Source organism: Leucopleurus acutus, assembly GCF_964270905.1.
Source record: "Leucopleurus acutus genome assembly, chromosome: 13".
Classification (NCBI taxonomy): domain Eukaryota; kingdom Metazoa; phylum Chordata; class Mammalia; order Artiodactyla; family Delphinidae; genus Leucopleurus; species Leucopleurus acutus.
In genome coordinates, this window is record NC_139155.1 from 5,047,885 (window position 1) to 5,064,528 (window position 16,644).

At 55.0% G+C, this 16,644-nt stretch overlaps 1 protein-coding gene across 1 annotated transcript; it reads right to left on the bottom strand.

Moving 5' to 3' along the window:
• Positions 1-845: 845 nt before the first annotated feature.
• Positions 846-16,295, bottom strand: CNDP2 (carnosine dipeptidase 2). Its single transcript, XM_082853599.1, has 11 exons — positions 15,187-16,295; positions 13,947-14,090; positions 10,400-10,562; positions 8,206-8,294; positions 6,520-6,720; positions 6,205-6,289; positions 5,291-5,451; positions 3,314-3,478; positions 2,224-2,365; positions 1,864-2,011; positions 846-1,471 (listed from the first exon to the last, which is right to left on the bottom strand). The coding sequence occupies exons 1-11, from the start codon at positions 15,244-15,246 to the stop codon at positions 1,402-1,404; spliced, it is 1,428 nt and encodes a 475-aa protein (XP_082709725.1). The 5' UTR covers positions 15,247-16,295; the 3' UTR covers positions 846-1,401.
• Positions 16,296-16,644: the final 349 nt, after the last annotated feature.

Sequence of the window (16,644 nt, forward strand, 5' to 3'; positions counted from 1 at the left end):
GACTCCTCGCAGCTCCTTCTCTTCTGGGTCAAGAACGCAGCCCAGTAAGTTCTCTTTTTCTAAATAAGACCAGGCAGGGTATTCTTGTTAGCGGTCAGCTTCCTGCCGTGGAGTAACATCATTCAGGGTCACAGTTGGGGAATGCCTCTCCTCCCACGGAACAGTGGGATGAATGCATTTCACAAGCACCGAGTAAAGCTTCTGCCCCTAACTTGAAACTAGAGTTAAAGTGCACTGACCCTGAGCAGGTAGCTCCAAGGACTCAGTCCCTGGAGGGCGCAGGGTGACTGGTACCAGACCGTTTTCCTGGACAAGCCTCCCCAAGGCCTAGCAGCATGAGTGGTAAGGATGGAGATAAGGAGGCTGCAGCTCACAACACTGCTGAGGACACTGTGGAGGTGACTCCAGGGCTGAGGAGGACCCGGGCAGTGAAGGAGAGATCCAGGGGCTGAAAGCATGGCTTCCACTCCATCCCGTTAAGTGTCAGGTGTGACAGGGCCCAACAAACAGCACCCCCGTCCCCCATGCCAGTCCCGGCCTATGAGTCAGGAGGGTCAGCAAAGTAGACAAAACACAGACTTCACGATAAACAAGGGCCCGGTTCCTTCGGGGGAGTTTAGTGTGGCCTCCTCCATCAGCTGGGCCGGGGGACTCTGCTGTTTAAACCAGTCTGATAGGCTCTTCTGTGGCTCGGCAGCACCAGGAGTGGGGACAGGAGAGGACGAGCGAGATGGGCACCGGCGTTCTGAGCCCGGCCCTCAACCCCGCCAGCCCGCACCGCATACCTCACCGCGCACAGGCACGGGGCTGCGCAGAGAAAGGCGCACAGGCAGCAGCTCCTCCAGAGGCTCAGTTTTTATTTTTTATTTAGCAACTCAGACTGAGATCAGATAACCCTCCCAGCAGGTTTAGGTTTTGAGGGATCGTAGTAAAGAGAAGATGTGGAACACCAGTAACAGTTAAGGTCTTGAGAAAAGGATAGAATGTGCCCAAGACAGCAGCGGACAGAAAGGATGGACCTCGAGGCACCAGGTGCCCGCGACTCAATGCTCCAGGTGTGTGCGACCCTGGCTCTGGGGGCAGAGGTGGGACCAGGAAGCACCAAGGCCTCTCTTCAGCCCCGTAGACATCGACCAGAACTTTCTACAGAAGAACCTGTGCTTTTAGGCCTCGGCTATTTTCTGGAGACACCACTGAGAATTCAGCTGTCACCCAGGGTCGTTTACAAGCCCCCAGGACTGAACATTGATCGCTGCCGGGATAGGTTAACTCCATCCTGAGATGTGGTCTCGTGTCCACTGCCAGATGCCTGGAGAATCTGACGAGAGGGAAAGGAGAGAGACGGGCTTCCACGTTCTTGAGCGACGGGAAGAGCGCGAGGTGATGGGAGGAGGGCGGTGCTCAGTTCTTCAGCTGGGACACTTCGTACAGGTACGCAGCCAGCATCTTGGTGCCTTCAATGTAGTTGTGCCTGACAGGGAGGAACAGTCACCACGCTGGCTGGTGTCCCGAGGGCCGGGCACACATGCTGCATTCCTCCCGGAAGCGGACGTCCCACCGTCCCGGCGTGCTGGCCCTGAGTGCTGCTTGCCTTGGTTCTCAAGTCCAGTCCGACTGCCCCACCAGGGACCATCCCTGGTCCTGGTCTAACGGAACGTGCGGCTCTCACCTGGTACTTAGTGTGAAGGGCCTTACTGGACCACAGCTGCTCCCTGTCTGTCTGGATGCAAAGTCTCCACCTTGTGTCCTAACACCCAGGGCTCTGTGCTCTCCCCCTGCCCTCCAAGCAGGGCCTTTCTTTGCCTCAGTCCCTAACTGGCCCACCCCAGTCACCCCAAGACGGCCCCTCTTTTCTGCCCTCACCTGTTGAGCTTCTCATTCTGGGAGTGGGCTCCGTCATCTGCTGACCCCACGGGCAACAGCATGACATTCTTCCCCGTGGCCTCCTGAAATGTCAAAGTCACAGGAATACTGCCGCCTTCCCTGGTCAAGTCCGGCTCAACACCAAAAACTGAGGGAGAATGGAATAAAAGACACTGAGCTTTAGGGCTGCGAGGCCAGGGATCCGCCACAGATCTACTGGCCCGCAACCCCAAGTCCAGACCAGCAGCTCCACTCTCAAGGTTGGAGGTGGCACAGCCCAGCCCGCACAGAGACAGAGCCAACAGAGCCACACGCCCACAATCCACCAGCGCCTATCAGCCCCCAAAGAGGACGTCTGACCTGTCTTCAGGGCTCTTCTCCCAGCCAAGTAATGAGGGTGGTTGAAGTCGGATACCCAGGGCTTCCCACCGTGGCCCAGGTACACCTTGAACTTGTTGGGACTGTCCAGTTCAGCAAACTTCTTGGTCAAGTAGCTCGTAACCTGAAGCACAGGCAGGAGAGACAGCGTCTTACAAGCCTGGCCTCTGATCTAGTGCTGGGGAGCTACTCCACAGCAGTCTCTGGGGGTGAGCCCAGTCATCTACAATGGGTCTATAAGGGGTCTACAGTGAGTCTATGGGTCTACAATGAGTCTCATTTGCTGCTGCTAAACACTGATCTGCATAACTACGATAGCAGAAAAAGGGATTTTATCATGAAACAAACTTCAGTTATTTAAGGTAAAAGGTAATGTTTTAATTTCAAGCAATTCACCCTTTACGTAGATATTCCCATATGATGTTAATATTTAAATCCCATATGATAATAACACTTAAATCAAGTTTAAAGAAAACGCCCCTTAACTTGCTTTACAAAAATGATTATATCTAAAGCAAAAACAGAGCCAGGTGCTGACCCAGGGTCACCTCATGATGAGAAAATCTCAGTCCTAGGCTTGGAGAGTGGCCCTCAGTTTCCCCTCCCAACAGGGAAGGTCCTGACTCCGTCTCTCCATGAAACCTTCCCAGGTGAGGACGAGGGACTGCTCCCCCGCAAGCCTGGCTGACTTTCAGATACCAGACGCTGCCCCACTCTGGATTCTCCCCCTCTGGACTCTTCCCCCTCTGCCGCTCACCAGGGACCAAAGGCCCGTGGACTCCCACCAGAACACATGCAGCCCAAAGTCAGCAACTGCCTTGAGCCTCTGGATGAGGTCAGAGGTGAGATTTTAGCACGCCTCAGCAGTGACAGAGGCCAATCGCACAGGATGCCTTTTCATACAACCTTTACCTCTGATTAGCTCTGAACTGCTTATCCCAGCAATCGCTGAGCTGGCGAGAGCCAAGGACAGGGCTGCGCGGGTGGAGGCGCGCTCTCCTGCTGCCCAGAGCCCCGGCGGCAGGCGCTGCACGCACGGCACGCCCTCCCCACGGCCCCGCGCCCCACGTGCCTGCTCGGTGACCACTTCAGGAGTCATGTCTGGCACGAGCCTGATGGAGAACTTGCCGACCACCTTGCGAGGAATCACGGTCTTGGCCCCCGACCCAGAGAAGGCACCTTCGATCCCGTGGAAGGAGAGGGACGGGTACCGCCATCTGTGCATCAGGATGTCTTTCTGCAGAAAAACGACAAAGTGGGTCGGAGACGGCACCGCCTGCTCATGGAGGAGCCCGGCCGGCCTGGGGTCCACACACCGTCAGGAAGGCAAGAGCGACCCAGCAGCCGCTACAACAGCCCCCCAAGCAGGGGCCCTGCGCGTCCAGGATGGCTGCAAGCGTGTCCTCTCCGCGCCTCCCAGTGAGTCTGCACCGCCCGGGTCAACAGAACTGACCACACAGAAGCCACGGTGTTCTGGCCGGCCCCACGCATATGAGGGCTGTTGCAGAGCCAGGGGCACCAGGAGGGGGAGGGAGGCATGACCCCGGCCATCCTAGGTCCTGGGCTTACAGGACACCGAGGGTGGGGCGAGCTCCCCGAGGAGGGCAAGCCAGGCCGTGTACCATGTCCTAGGCCAGTGCCCACGGACAAGCCCGGCAGTTTCTGCCGTGGGGACTGGCACAAGGCAGCCCCCCGTCTCGCGAGTGTCTACTTGACACGGCCCCTCTCGTCCCAGCGGTGGCACGCGACGTTATCAGGAGAGGACACGCCGCCGCCCGAACCCCTGGGCTTCCTCTGCGACTCAGCACGTAACTCTGGACATGTCTGTGAACCAAAGAGCCCAGTGACAGCTGGAAGGAGCAGACACGGCCCTTAAGCAGGCACCTCACGCAAGGGCAAACGTTACCGGAAGGCAGCGGGGCAGGAGGAAATACAAATGTGTCCATAGCCCAACCTTCCCCAGACTCGTCCCTACCCTGGGACTAGTCTCTCTTGGTCACGGCGTCAGGACCTAACCAACTACCGTCCGCGAGGGACCCGTCTCGGCTCTGCCTGTGAAATCCTTACTCCGCTCGGTCCTCTCTGATGTGTCCTGAGCCTGAGGGGTCCCAAGTCCTGCCTCCCCGTTAGTCCCCCCAGCGCCCCCTGCAGCCTCACGGCCCCCCAGCCCCAGTGCCTCAGCGCCTATGCTGCCACACCCCAGCCCACAGTCTGTCCCCAGAGAGGTCTCATCAGCGCGTCCCTCGACTCAACACCAGTCTCACCGCCGTCGTCCAGGACAGCGCACGCGCTCCTCGGCAGATCAGAGGCCTTTCCGTCAGGCACCTTCACTCCGAACCCCCGGCCTCACCGGCCGCCCACGAGCGGGACAGCTGAGCCCGCTCTGCCACTCGGCCCCGCCTGCCTCCTGCAGGCCCCGTGGCACTCCTGTCTAAGGAGGCCTCCCCCCTGCCCTCAGGCGCCAGACCACCCCACCGTGGCCTCCGCACACCCCCTAAGCTTCTCTGCCCGTCTGTCACCTGGAGAGGTGACACTCAAGGGCCAAGCCCGGTTGTGCCCCTCCTGCCTGCCCAGGGCCTGCCGCTGCGGCTCAATGAAAGCTTAGTTAACCACGTGAACTTACATTCACACCTCAGAAACCAGGAACTAAGCTCATTAAGAGAAAACTCACAACATGATTTTCTCCTGACAGTTAAGTAAACGTTTTGTGCAAATGGTTTCCACCTCAGCACCCAGCTCCATCAGGAACGGCTTAAATCATCTCTGGGCCGGGTGGTAAAGCGACTTCCCCGCGCGCAAATGAGGAAAAGCCCCCGCCTCTCTGCAGACGTGCCCCAGCTCCGAGCTCTCCACAGTCGACATCTGACACGTTAAAGAGCTCCCAGCTCCCAGCCTGGCGCGTGGTGCCTTCCGGCACCTGCACCATCTGGCTGCTCCCGTGCCCGGGGTGCGCCCGAGTCTGCCCAGCCCTCAGCCTCCTCCCCGGGGCCCCAGGACCGGGGACGCTGCCAGCCCGGTGGGGGCAGGCCTCGCAGCGCCCGGGCAGCACCTTGCAGTCATGCAGCAGGGTCTCTGTCCCCACATCCCGGGCGTACTCCTCCAGGTCGAAGTCGATCTTGTCGTAGAGCTCCAGCTCCTCGTCCGTCACGGAGGCCACTGCCTCACTGATGCCGGGGACGAGGATCCTCCCCTTCTGGTCCATCAAGGAGCCTGGAGGAGCGGAGAGGATGGGCACTCGGCGTGCACGCACTTCTTAAGCCGTTTTGTTACCGTAACAACCCAGGGAGGAGAGCGGGGTCACCTTCCGTGTAAGATAAAGGGATGGAGACACGGAAGGTAGGTGAGCCGTCCACGGTCGCGGAGCAGGATACACACGGAGCAAACGGGCTCCCGCAGGCCCGCCCTGAAAACCACTCCTCTGTCTATCATGTCCTGTTTAAGGCACGTCCCACGAGAAACTACCTGCTCCCACGCTGAGGACAGAAAACCGAGTAGGGCAGGGTAGACTCCAGTCCCAGAAAAGTCGACTCCATGCAGGGCAGCCGCCGCCCGCCAGGGAAGGAAACAGGACTGAGCACACGGCGGGCCGAGGCCGTGCGCCGGGGGGACACCGGGCAAGGCAGCCGTGGCCTCGCTCTCAAAAGGGCTGAGTGCACAGGAGACCGCTGCGGCCAGTCACAGTGTCAACTAGACCGAGGCAGACGCCCTCCAGGGACGTAAGACACAATGGCGTCCAGAGGAAGGACGGCCGTGATGCCAGGTGATAGGGCAGGCGGGGTGCCCGAGTCAGGCCACGGAGACGACGTGGGGGAGAGGGGAGGCAGAAATGAAGCATGGGGGTCTTTTAAAGGGAACAGTCAGTCGCGGGGGGGAGGGAGGGACAGAAGGCATGAAGCAGCCTGGAAGCAGTGCCCGCACCAACCTCCTGCCCAACTGCCACGCGGTGACGGAGCCCACGCTCACCCATCAGCATGATGAGGTCGGTCATGGCCTCATGCACCGAGCCGCCGTACACGCCGGAGTGCAGGTCCCTGTTGCTGCATTCCACCTGCGGACACACGGCCACCCTGCTTGGCTGCTCACGGGAGCCCGTTCTTACCACGCGACAGTAAAGTGAGCAAAGAACATTCACACGACCATTTTCGAAATCAAAATCTGCTCCCTCAACAAGCAAAGCAAGGTGCTTCCTAAATGCCAGAACTCTGGAAACGCCAACACAGGAGAAAGCGTGGGCACCCAGAGCCCTCCCAGCTGCTCCCTGCACGACTCGGCACAGACCTCGATGAAGAAGTAGCAGATGCCCCGGAGCCCGTAGGTGATGCAGGGCTTGTTCTTCCCCAGCCAGTAGTTGTCGGAGATGCAGACGTAGTCCACATCCTTAAAGAACGCGTCCTTCTGGGCAAAGATCAGCGCGTCCAGGCCTTCGGAGCCAGATTCCTCCATGCCCTCCAGACAGAAGCGGACGTTGACGGGGACTTCCTGGGCAGGAGACCGGTGAAGGGAGGTACTCAGCACGCACGGACTTAGAAGCAACAGCCAAGAAGCCACCCAATGTTGTGAAGTCACGAATTTCAAATAACCGACTTCCTCCAGACCCACCACTAGGCAGGCTGTGTGTGGCCCACACAGACCCTCAGTACCCAGGCACTGGGCCACCAGGGGACAAGCGTGGCTTCGGCCGGTCACCCTTAGAAGGACTCCTTCCAAGGAGCTCCCAGCCCGACCACATGTGCCACTCGTTGGGGTCTCTGCGCTCACCCAGCGCGAATCTGCGTCTCCAGCAAAGCTGAGCCGCTCCCTCTAAAACAAAGGCCATGACACAGACAGCCAGAGCCTCATCTGCGTGGCCACCAGCAGCGCACGTAAGAGCGAGAGAGCACTTCCCCCAGTTCAGAAGGCGCTCCACGCACTGCAGGCCCTTTTCCTCCAGAGCTGACAGTGACCCTAAGATGCCACCTGGCTCCTGCTCGGTGGCCTTCCAGGTCTCCCCAACGCTGTGCTGTGAGGCACGTGGCCCTTCCACAGGACAGAACGTGAAGCCACACTTGAGCGAGGCGATGCCAAAGGCCACGGAAGGCTGGGCCTGTATGGACTCAGGTCTGCGGGGTCCTAGCTCAGAGCTGCCCCCAGACAGTGCTGCTCACCACACGCACCGCCCCCCCTGCCACTCCAGTGGAACAGGGGTGAGGGGAGGTGCGCTGGGCAGCTCTGCCCTGCACACGGCCACCCCTCTGCTTGGCCACGCGCTGATCCCAGGGGCCCTGGAGGAGAGGGGCCTTCCCAGTCCGAGCCCAGCTCCCTCGAACCCTTTTCAGATCTACCACCCCACGTCCTGACAAAAATGCTTGTCTCATCATTCTTATCGCAACACAAGATAAAAGCAGGATGCAGAAACTGCCTATACGTTATGATCACAATTAGATTTAAAAGAATTCTTGAGAAGATTGGTCAGTAACAAAATGTTAAGTCTCTGAGGCCTGGATTCTAGGCACCTCTTTTTTCCCTCTACTTTTCTGTATTTTACAAACTTTCAACAAGGAGCAGATGTTTCACTTAAGGAAATATATTTTTAAAAATCAAACTTACTTTTAGGAGGATAAAAACCACACAGAGAAAGTAAGGGTTTGTCGGCTAGCACAGGGCCTGGGTCACGCCCTGGCAAGCACCCACTTCCCAGGCGCGGTCAGAGCCCAGAACTCTCACCTGCCTGGGTCCCTGCTGAGTCACCAACAGGGTGACCTTGGGACAACTGTAAAACCAATGCACCTTCAATGTTTCCTCAAACTGGAAAACAACCTATAAACTGGAGGATGACCTGGCTGTGCTGATACAGTTTGGCAGGGGAAGCCTGCTGTCTCCTGGCCCGTGCTCTTTGATCTTTACGGGCTGTTCTGGGAACAGAAAGTCCCACTCTGCACCCCCAGGTGGAGCAGGTGAATCGGGCGCTAGATGTGGGCAGCGTACCTGACACGTTTTCTGGAAGGCTTCCAGGGCATTCATCCAGCCGGCCACTGGCCCCTTATCATCGGTGGCTCCTCTCCCGTACAGTTTGCCTGGAACAGCAACCAGCAAGTTCATCAGGTGATGGTCGCAGCGCACAGAAAGGAGCACCTCTCAGTGAACATCTGACATCCCAGCGCGACCCCACGCAGCCGTCCTAAGCCTCTTCCTCGTGTCAGAAGCCCCGTTTCCATTCTATCAGAAGCCCTGAGTCTCCACCCAACACGATTGTTAGGATCTTCCAGAGAACTCGCCCGATCTAAGAGCAGCGCGGGAGTGCAGCCAAGGTCCCCGCCGCCTCAGGGCACGGGCTGCAAACCCAGCTCCGCGGGACCACTGCCACTTGGCTAGGGTGTTAAAATCCAGTCCACAGCCAGCCGGCAGCAGCGGGTGAGGGAAACCTGGCTGGATGCAGGTGCACCGACCAAGGAGAACCACAGTCTCACCCACACCACAGCCCAGTTTGATGAAGAACAGAACTGACGTTCGTCACGTACCTCTCTAGGTTATCACTAAAGGACAGGATGTTGCCCCTCCCCAGTGTAACCAGTCACCTCCCCTCTGCACAGCCACCTCTGGGACCCCCGTACAAAGGCGGGTGTCTGGGCTAGGCGTTGGCCACCTTGAAGGACACGAGGGAAACAAGCCCAGACCCCCCTCCCAGACCGGACGCAGCGTAAGGCCCGAGGGAGGCCAGAACCCCGGGCGCCGCGTGCTCAGGGGGCCCCTCCCGGCCTCAGTCTGTCCCGGTCGGTCGGTCCTCTGTTCTCCTCACCCTTAGCCTGTTTTCAACGTTCGGCAGGTCAACCTGACCCGCCCCAAAGCGGGCGTGTGGGGCTTAAAGCCTTGGGGATTTCTTTTTTAAACTAAATCTGCTTTTCACAAAAGCTAAAGAGCTCTTCTAAGACGCATCCTCATCCCTGTGGCAAACACTGACCAAGCGACCCCAGGGAGCGGGGCTGTGCGGGCCGAGGCGGACACAGGCCGAGTGCGCCCACCCCCGGCCCGGCATGCCAGCAGCCGTGTGGGGGCAGCTTCTCCGGGCTACGGGGCGCTCCAGGTTCTTCCATCCTGCGTGTCTGTATGTCTGTCTGGGGGTGGGCTGTCAGGGAGGGGCTGAGCAGTAGGAGACCAGGGCTGGCACAGGAGGAGGCGCAATGAGGGGAGAGAAGATGGGGCCCACTGGGTCCCCCAAGAGGCACCGCTGTGGGGCAGGGCGGGAGGTGGTGCAGGACCCGCCTCCACAGGCCAGGGGAGGGCCTTGCAAGGGGAGGGGAAGGGGCGGGACGAGGATGACCTCTGGGGGGGTCCTGGTGCAGAGGGGAGGGGAGGAGGGGCGCCGCTGGGAGAGAGGAGAGGGGACGAGAGGAAGGGCGGGGGCCCAGGCCCTGGACTGAGGACACGTTAGCAAGCGCACCCTGAGGACCGCTGTGCACAGCAATGATGTGACTGTCCCTGAGCTGGGGAAGCTCCAACAGAAACTCAGCGTGTCCCGCAAGAAAGGCTTTTTTTCTTTTTGAAGACAGTCTGGACTCGGCCCAAGGGGACGAGGCACAAACGAAGGGGCTGCTCCATGTGGCGAAAGGCTGCATCCAGTGCGGAAACGTGAAGGTTCAGTGACGAAGGCAGGAGGAGCCTTTACCCGGGGCAGGTTGGGGGGCAGCGAGAAGAGGGGCCAGTGCGGGGGGCCGTGAAGAGGTGCGCGAGGTGCCCACGGGGCCCAGCCCAGGAGCCCTCGATGGCGTCGCTGAGCCATCACTGTCATCCTCACCAGGGCAGCAGGCATTGGGGAAAGGCCGACGCTTCCCTAAACCCTGACGGGAGCTGCTAAAATGTGCCGCGGAAGCAGCTACGAATCGGATCAGGTTTGGATCCCAGGTTTTGGGAGGCTGCACCGCCTCAATTCAGATCGGGCTTCCTGGGAAAGTGTCAGCAGCAGGAGAGGGAAGCCCAGCAGGCCCAAGGCCCCAGAGACCTGGTTCCACAAAGAAAGGAAGGCTTCTGGAGGTTTCAAGGATGGATGCACACGCATGAGGCTTCCAGAACCCAATTTCTAGATCGTGTACAAACAGCCAGCTCTGGAAAGACAACCCAGAGGCCACGGGTGTACCTCCTAAGCAAATGCCACAAGTCCTCTTCCTCGGGGAAGCGTCCCTACCGTCTCGCTCCACCAAGGTGAAGGGCTCGCTGTCCCAGCCGTCCTCCAGGGCTGCCGGCTGCACGTCCAGATGTCCATAAATGCACACCGTTTTCTTCTGCGGGTCGGAGCCCAGTGTGCCGAGTAAGATGGGCGGAAGTGGTATCTCCGAGCCATCAGGGAGCTGGGGGAGGAGAGGAGGCCGTGGAGGACAGGCTTTGTTTGAAGAGGGTGGTGTTGACAGCAGATGTATCAACGTGCCCTGGACAATCTTATGTGTTCTCATCAACCACTTCTACTGCAGAGCTCAAGATCATACTGTTCAACCGAGTCATTAATTAACAAGAATACACTTTCCCATAATCCGGAGCACAGAGACTGGACTACGGCCACACCACCCCGAACGCGCCCCATCTCATCAGAGCACAGAGAGTGAATTACGTTTACCAACTGCAGGTGGCTTGGTCAATTTTTAAGGTTGATTTTCAAAAAAAACTTTTATGTAACAAAACATATTACAAAGGCTGAGTTTGGGATGCAGCTTAGTTCATTATTTTCTAAAATAATGTATAAAAACTCCTGTAATCTTAAAGCAGAAGATACACTTTGAAGTTCTTTATGTAAATTACAATCACGCACAGAAAGGGCCATAGACCAGGGTATGAGGAACTGCAATTTGCAGGAGGCCACACTGCATCAAGCCGCAGTAGCTGGGACTCCTTCTGAGTCTTCTCCCAAAGGCCGCAGCCTCCCAGTCCCCTAAGAACGGGGTACAGATATTAATCACAGGATTCCCTCCTCATCTAGGGTAGAAGTGCAGGTGTACGAAGGCAAGTCAGTGCCAAGCCCCACATCAAACTCCGGTCCCTTCCAACATTCACATCAGCTGGGCGTCTGCACCTTTCATGGTAAACCACGGCCCACTAAAGGCCCTGCAAAATATCCGGCACCCCATCCTCTCCGCCCTTCCTGCAGTCCAAGAGGACAACCCGAGGTCCTTACGAAGTGCCCCAACGGCAGGGAGGGTGAAAGGAGCACGTCCTGAGTTTCAACTGCAAGAGCGAGGATGAGTCACAGAGGAGCCATCACACACCTGGGTGTCAGGCTAGTTATTAGAAAACGCTCTGAAAACATACGTAACTAAACAGAACACACAAACCTAACTGGTAATGAAACTATGGTAACGACTTACAATTAAGAGGTAAAATGAGCAGCAGCTAAAACCGACAAGCAAATCAGTACAAAGCTGGTGATGGGCCGGTGTAAGTGTCCTTTTCCAAACTCCCAGGGGCACTAAGCACCTCTACGTGTCCGCGCACGCATCAGGGAACGTTCCAGGCCTCCGAGTGCTCTCAGGATACAGGATCTGTCTTTCCAGTACACCCGACTCATAAATGCCAACTTAAGTAACTGCTGCTGACCCTGCAGCTGCCCATGTGCAATCCTGGACTCCACCTCGCCACGCACGCACGCGAGCTGCCCTGGGGCTGTGTCCTCGCGAGGACAGCCTGTAGCCACCAGGGCAAAGAACCGTGCTTGAAACCAAATGCCCTGACCTGGTCACACAAGACACGGAGCGCTGCAGTCCCAGCTGGCCCTTAGCTCGCCTCATAGGAAAGTGATTTTTAAACAACAGACTTTCTCTAAATAAATCTCTGCTCCAGGCAGCTCCTCCGAAACACTTCAGCATTTTCTAAGAAGCCACTTGGGCCCATAGATACTCATGCCGCAAATTGCAAATCTCTCTCTGGGCTTCCCCACTTACTCAGATGTCACAGGACAAGGCCTGGGCGAGGGACACAGTGATGTGTTTACAGGGAGAACGTGCTGTCCTCTCCCAGCACCTGTGTGGGCACAAGTCTGTGACACGGGGTCCTCGTGTCTCCCTCCTTTCCACCCATTCTAACAGCCACCACACGAGTCCAGCTCCCGACCCCTGACCCACTGCACCGGCGCCGGGGGCTCTTCCGTCACTGCTCTGCTCACGAGCCATGACTGTCCCATTTGCTGAGCTCCTCTGTCTGGCGCTTGGGCCCTCAGGGACGGGGCCCGCCACCGCCCGGGGCAGCGCTGGGCTGCAGGCAGGCCGGACGTGACGGCTCCTGCACCGACCCTGGCAGGGAGGCCCCAAGAGCCCCAAATCAGCCCTCCCACCATCACACCGGCCCCTGAGCCTTGCCCAGCAGGGACCGGGCTCCCAACATCATCTCTCCTCCGTGAGCCTGAAGGTACCCCAGCTTCTGCGCGTACAAGTGCTGACGGCCACCCCACACCTGCCCCAAATCACCACCACCTCCAGAAAAGGGCAACACCGCTGCCAGATGAACTGATGCGCTATGGCTGCGCCCCACGAGGACTCGGCAGAGCTTCTCTAACAGTGATGAAAGCTGCCAGCTCCTTCCCTGATAAAAGTAGGCATCATGGAACTCAAAGAGTGTGGCAGTCATTTAGTCTTTCATGGAAGGTCCTTTCTGAAGAACCGCACTGTTACATCCGTGTTAAACAGAATAGATCCATATATTTTAACAAAACAACTCTTAAAAATTATTTGCCACCTAGATTTTTTTTTAATGTATTAGGAAAAAAGGAAGATGAAGCAAGTCAAGTATGCTCCTAACAGAAACTAACTCAAAGAAACCTGGTTTAGCCTCTCATGAGTGGGCAAAGTGCCATGAAGCTCTAAGGTGTCTTACGTAATCTTCAGTTAACTATTAAGTCTGTGGTCAGAAGAAATCTCACACAAACAACACTGGACTGGGAAGCGGAAGTCCCAGATTTTAACCTCCTTTGCCGTGGGCCTTTTATTGGTTCCCAGGGCAACAGAGCCCACCTGGGCCTCTGGGTCCTTCCATTTATGAAAAGAGCTGAGTGTCCACATCTGAAATCCCAGGATATGGTTTCAACAGACACATAAATCATCAGGCAAGAGAACCAAGATAAACCAAACCCAGTTATCACTGCAACACAAAAGAGCGTTGCGAACTTTGAAAATGCATGCCATGAAACATGTAATTAACACGGGACTGAAATCATCTGAAAGGAAAATAGTGGAATAATGTACCATAAAATGAGACTGTTCATTCAAGTTAGAATCTGTCAGAAACCTGCATTAAAATGCAACTGAGCCCCAAGTCCCACACATAAAGTAGCCCTTTTCCAGGAACCAAGTCATGAAAAGTGCTGTTTCTACCAACTGGGGACACAGTGGGTGTGAGTGGGAGTCTCCATTAGTTTTGCATCTGATTGGCAAAGAGCAACTTCCTGGTCTGAAGGCTGACTGACTTCTGGGAAGGAATGTCAGCTCGCCTCAGAATGGCCATTATGTTAACTTCTGCTTAGATAACACTCAACAGTTCTCCTCCCTGGAGAACAGTGATGAGTATCACAAATCTCTCTCTAATCCAGCTCAAGAAATCACAGTTTAGCATCCAATCAGGCCTTCTTTGTTTGTTTGAAAGACCAGCAGGTTATCTGAAGCAAAGACATGTAAGAACTAGCCTAGTCCTATCAACTCCTCAGTAAACCAGCTCGCTGTGGCTCTGCAGCGCGGAGATTGCCGGCCACCTACCTTCTGGTTTCCAATGTCCACCAGCTCCACGGAGCCCCCCAGCTGCTTGATGTCGGCAGCGGCGACCTCCATCATCCTCCTGATCTCACCTCTCTTCTCCGGCCACGCAGACACGCTCTGGATGGCCACCCATTCCGCAAGTTTCTGTTTGTGGATAATAAGCAGATGGGATTCTGAAAAGGTGCTCCTTGAGGAAGGAAAGTACTCACAAGTGTGCCACTGTCAGGCCCACAGAGGTCACTTGCTACCTGCGGCCACTCCATTTGGAACATGCTGCCCAGACACAGAAGAAGAGCTCCATGGCATCTGCTTTTTGCTTAAGATGTAAAAGGACTGTCTGTACTGACCCTACACCAAGAGCTATACAGCATGACAGGAAAATCGTTAACCATTAGGAGTGACGTGAGTGTAACATGTACAAAGTTCCACAAACACGTTTATATCTGCATCTGACAAAATTACAACTGAAAGATACAGAAAATACCCAATATTTTCAGAGTCCAAGTTGGCTTATTTATCATCCTGACGATGGCCAAGTTCTCTAAAATATAAGTTTTGGAATGAGAACTCTAAAGATTTCACCTGAAATATGTCTACCAAGGGCGATTCTAACGTATGATGCTTTAAGTTAACATCAAGAAACAGGTTAATGCATAACATTACCAAATCATTTAAAACATGCTAAATGTAAATAGTTCTTTATATCTATCACAAGAATAAACAAAAATCTTCAATTAGCTTTGCCATTTCTAGAAACATGTATTAAGAGTTTCTGTCAAAAGCCAACTTATATACTGTAATGAGAAAGCAGAGGAAAAGACCTCTAGACAATACACATTTTTCAGTTACTTTTTATTTTTTTTTTTAGTTACTTTTTTTTTGTGGTGAGAACACTTAAGATCTACTCAAGTACACAATACAGTACTGCTGACTATAATCACCATGCAGTACACTGGATCCCCAGAACTTACCCATCTTGTAACTGAGGTTTGTACCCTTTGGCCAACACCTCCCCAGTTCCCCACCCCCTGGCAACCACCGTTCAACTCTCCACTTCTCTGAGCGCAACTTTTTCAGATTCCACATGTGAGATCACACTAGCGTTGGTCTTTCTCCATCTAGACAGTATTTTTAACACTTGATTACAAGAGCATAATTCATGTTAGCTTCTTGAAAGTTTCTCTGGGTGCCATGGAATTAAACTGAACTTGAATGCTCACTAGAATAAACATTCCCTTACCTTAATGTAGCGATCCTGATTCTCATCAACGTACTTAAACAGGGCAGTGAGGGCCGACATCTTTCAACCAGACCGCAGACCTTGGAGATCCTTGGAAGGAAGAAGAATCTGTCAGTGCTGCCTCGAGACAGGGTCCAATTGATCAACAGGCCTGGAGGCACTTGTACAGGATCATAAACTGTACTCCACCCCCCGACCAGCACCGGATGCAGTTGTCACGAGGACTCCCGCAAGTGACCTCGGCAGATACAGTGGTTCTGGAAAGCAGTCAGAGGCTCAGGTTGATCTCCATTCTTTTTTCAGAAGGAAAAGGTACACAGAATTGTGTGTCCAAATGGAAGGTAATCGAAGGAAGGGCCTGAGTTGAAGACAAGCTGATATAAATTAAAAGCAGGTACTCCCCAGGAGCACTGACATACCGGCATTTTAAAACGTTTCTTAAAATTTAATTTTACTCTCTTAAAGCCCACAACTTCCCCTTACTATTACCACAGAGAAAATAATCACTCCAAGGCTCCCAGCAAAAATGTCACATCTTGTCTCCCTGCCACAAACCAACAACACAGCAAACAAAGCCTGAGGAGAGGATCGTAATTCAGTTTAAGGAAACTGACAACCTGGGCCCAGAAACAGCCAAGACAACGTACGAAACTCCACTAGGGCCCGATTAAGATTAAAGAAACTTCCAGCCTCCCAGGTGCATTTTCTAACATCCAGTTTCTGCGCTGTGCGACCCAACACGTCCTGCTCCACCTTACAAATACAGGGGAAAAGAAATCATGTGACCCATCATCTGTTTTGTTTGTTTGGCCGTGTCTCAAGACATGCAGGATCCTATTGATAGTTCCTCAACTAGGGACTGAACCCGTGCCCACTGCAGTGGAAGCTCGGAGTCCCAACCACTGGACCGCCAGGGAAGTCCTGACTCATCTTTAAAACCTGGCATCAATATGAAGCACAGAAAATCCTGGAATTGGCACCTTCAAAATTGGTTCTCCCCCCTTCCTCCAACTGACAACTCAGGTTCCATCACGTGGCAAGACTCAAACCTCAGCAGTGACAGGAAGAAAGTGCTCAGGGACAGGGAGCAAACTCAGCACCGCAGTGACAGGAAGAAAGTGCTCAGGGACAGGGAGCAAACTCAGCACCACAGTGACAGGAAGTATTTCAGAACTGCAGCTGCAGAGTCACAAGACCCTACTACATCTCTGTAGTTACAGAGCAGGACGCCAGAAAAGCGCCTGCGTGTGGATACACTGGAGTTGAAGAGCATCTTTTTCTTGGTATAGGATTCTGAAGTGACTTCTAAAGACAGGAGAGACTATCCACTGAGACATGAAGCCTGGCAACAGATCGAGGAAGTGCAGTGTGAGTTCAGTAAGGTCAATCCTCTTCCCACACCCATAAAAGAGCATACAAACCTTCCAGCCAACTCAGAGGGTTTCAGCTGAGGCTCTT

Bases quoted from the DNA above. Each gene is read 5' to 3' on its own strand.
- CNDP2 (XM_082853599.1), bottom strand. From the start codon at position 15,246: ATGTCGGCCCTCACTGCCCTGTTTAAGTACGTTGATGAGAATCAGGAT. The intron at 8,295-10,399 runs GTAGGGACGCTT...TTGCTGTTCCAG, and splicing joins CACCTTGGTGGAGCGAGACG to GCAAACTGTACGGGAGAGGA. The intron at 2,012-2,223 runs GTCAGACGTCCT...ATTCTCCCTCAG, and splicing joins GAGAAGAGCCCTGAAGACAG to TTTTTGGTGTTGAGCCGGAC.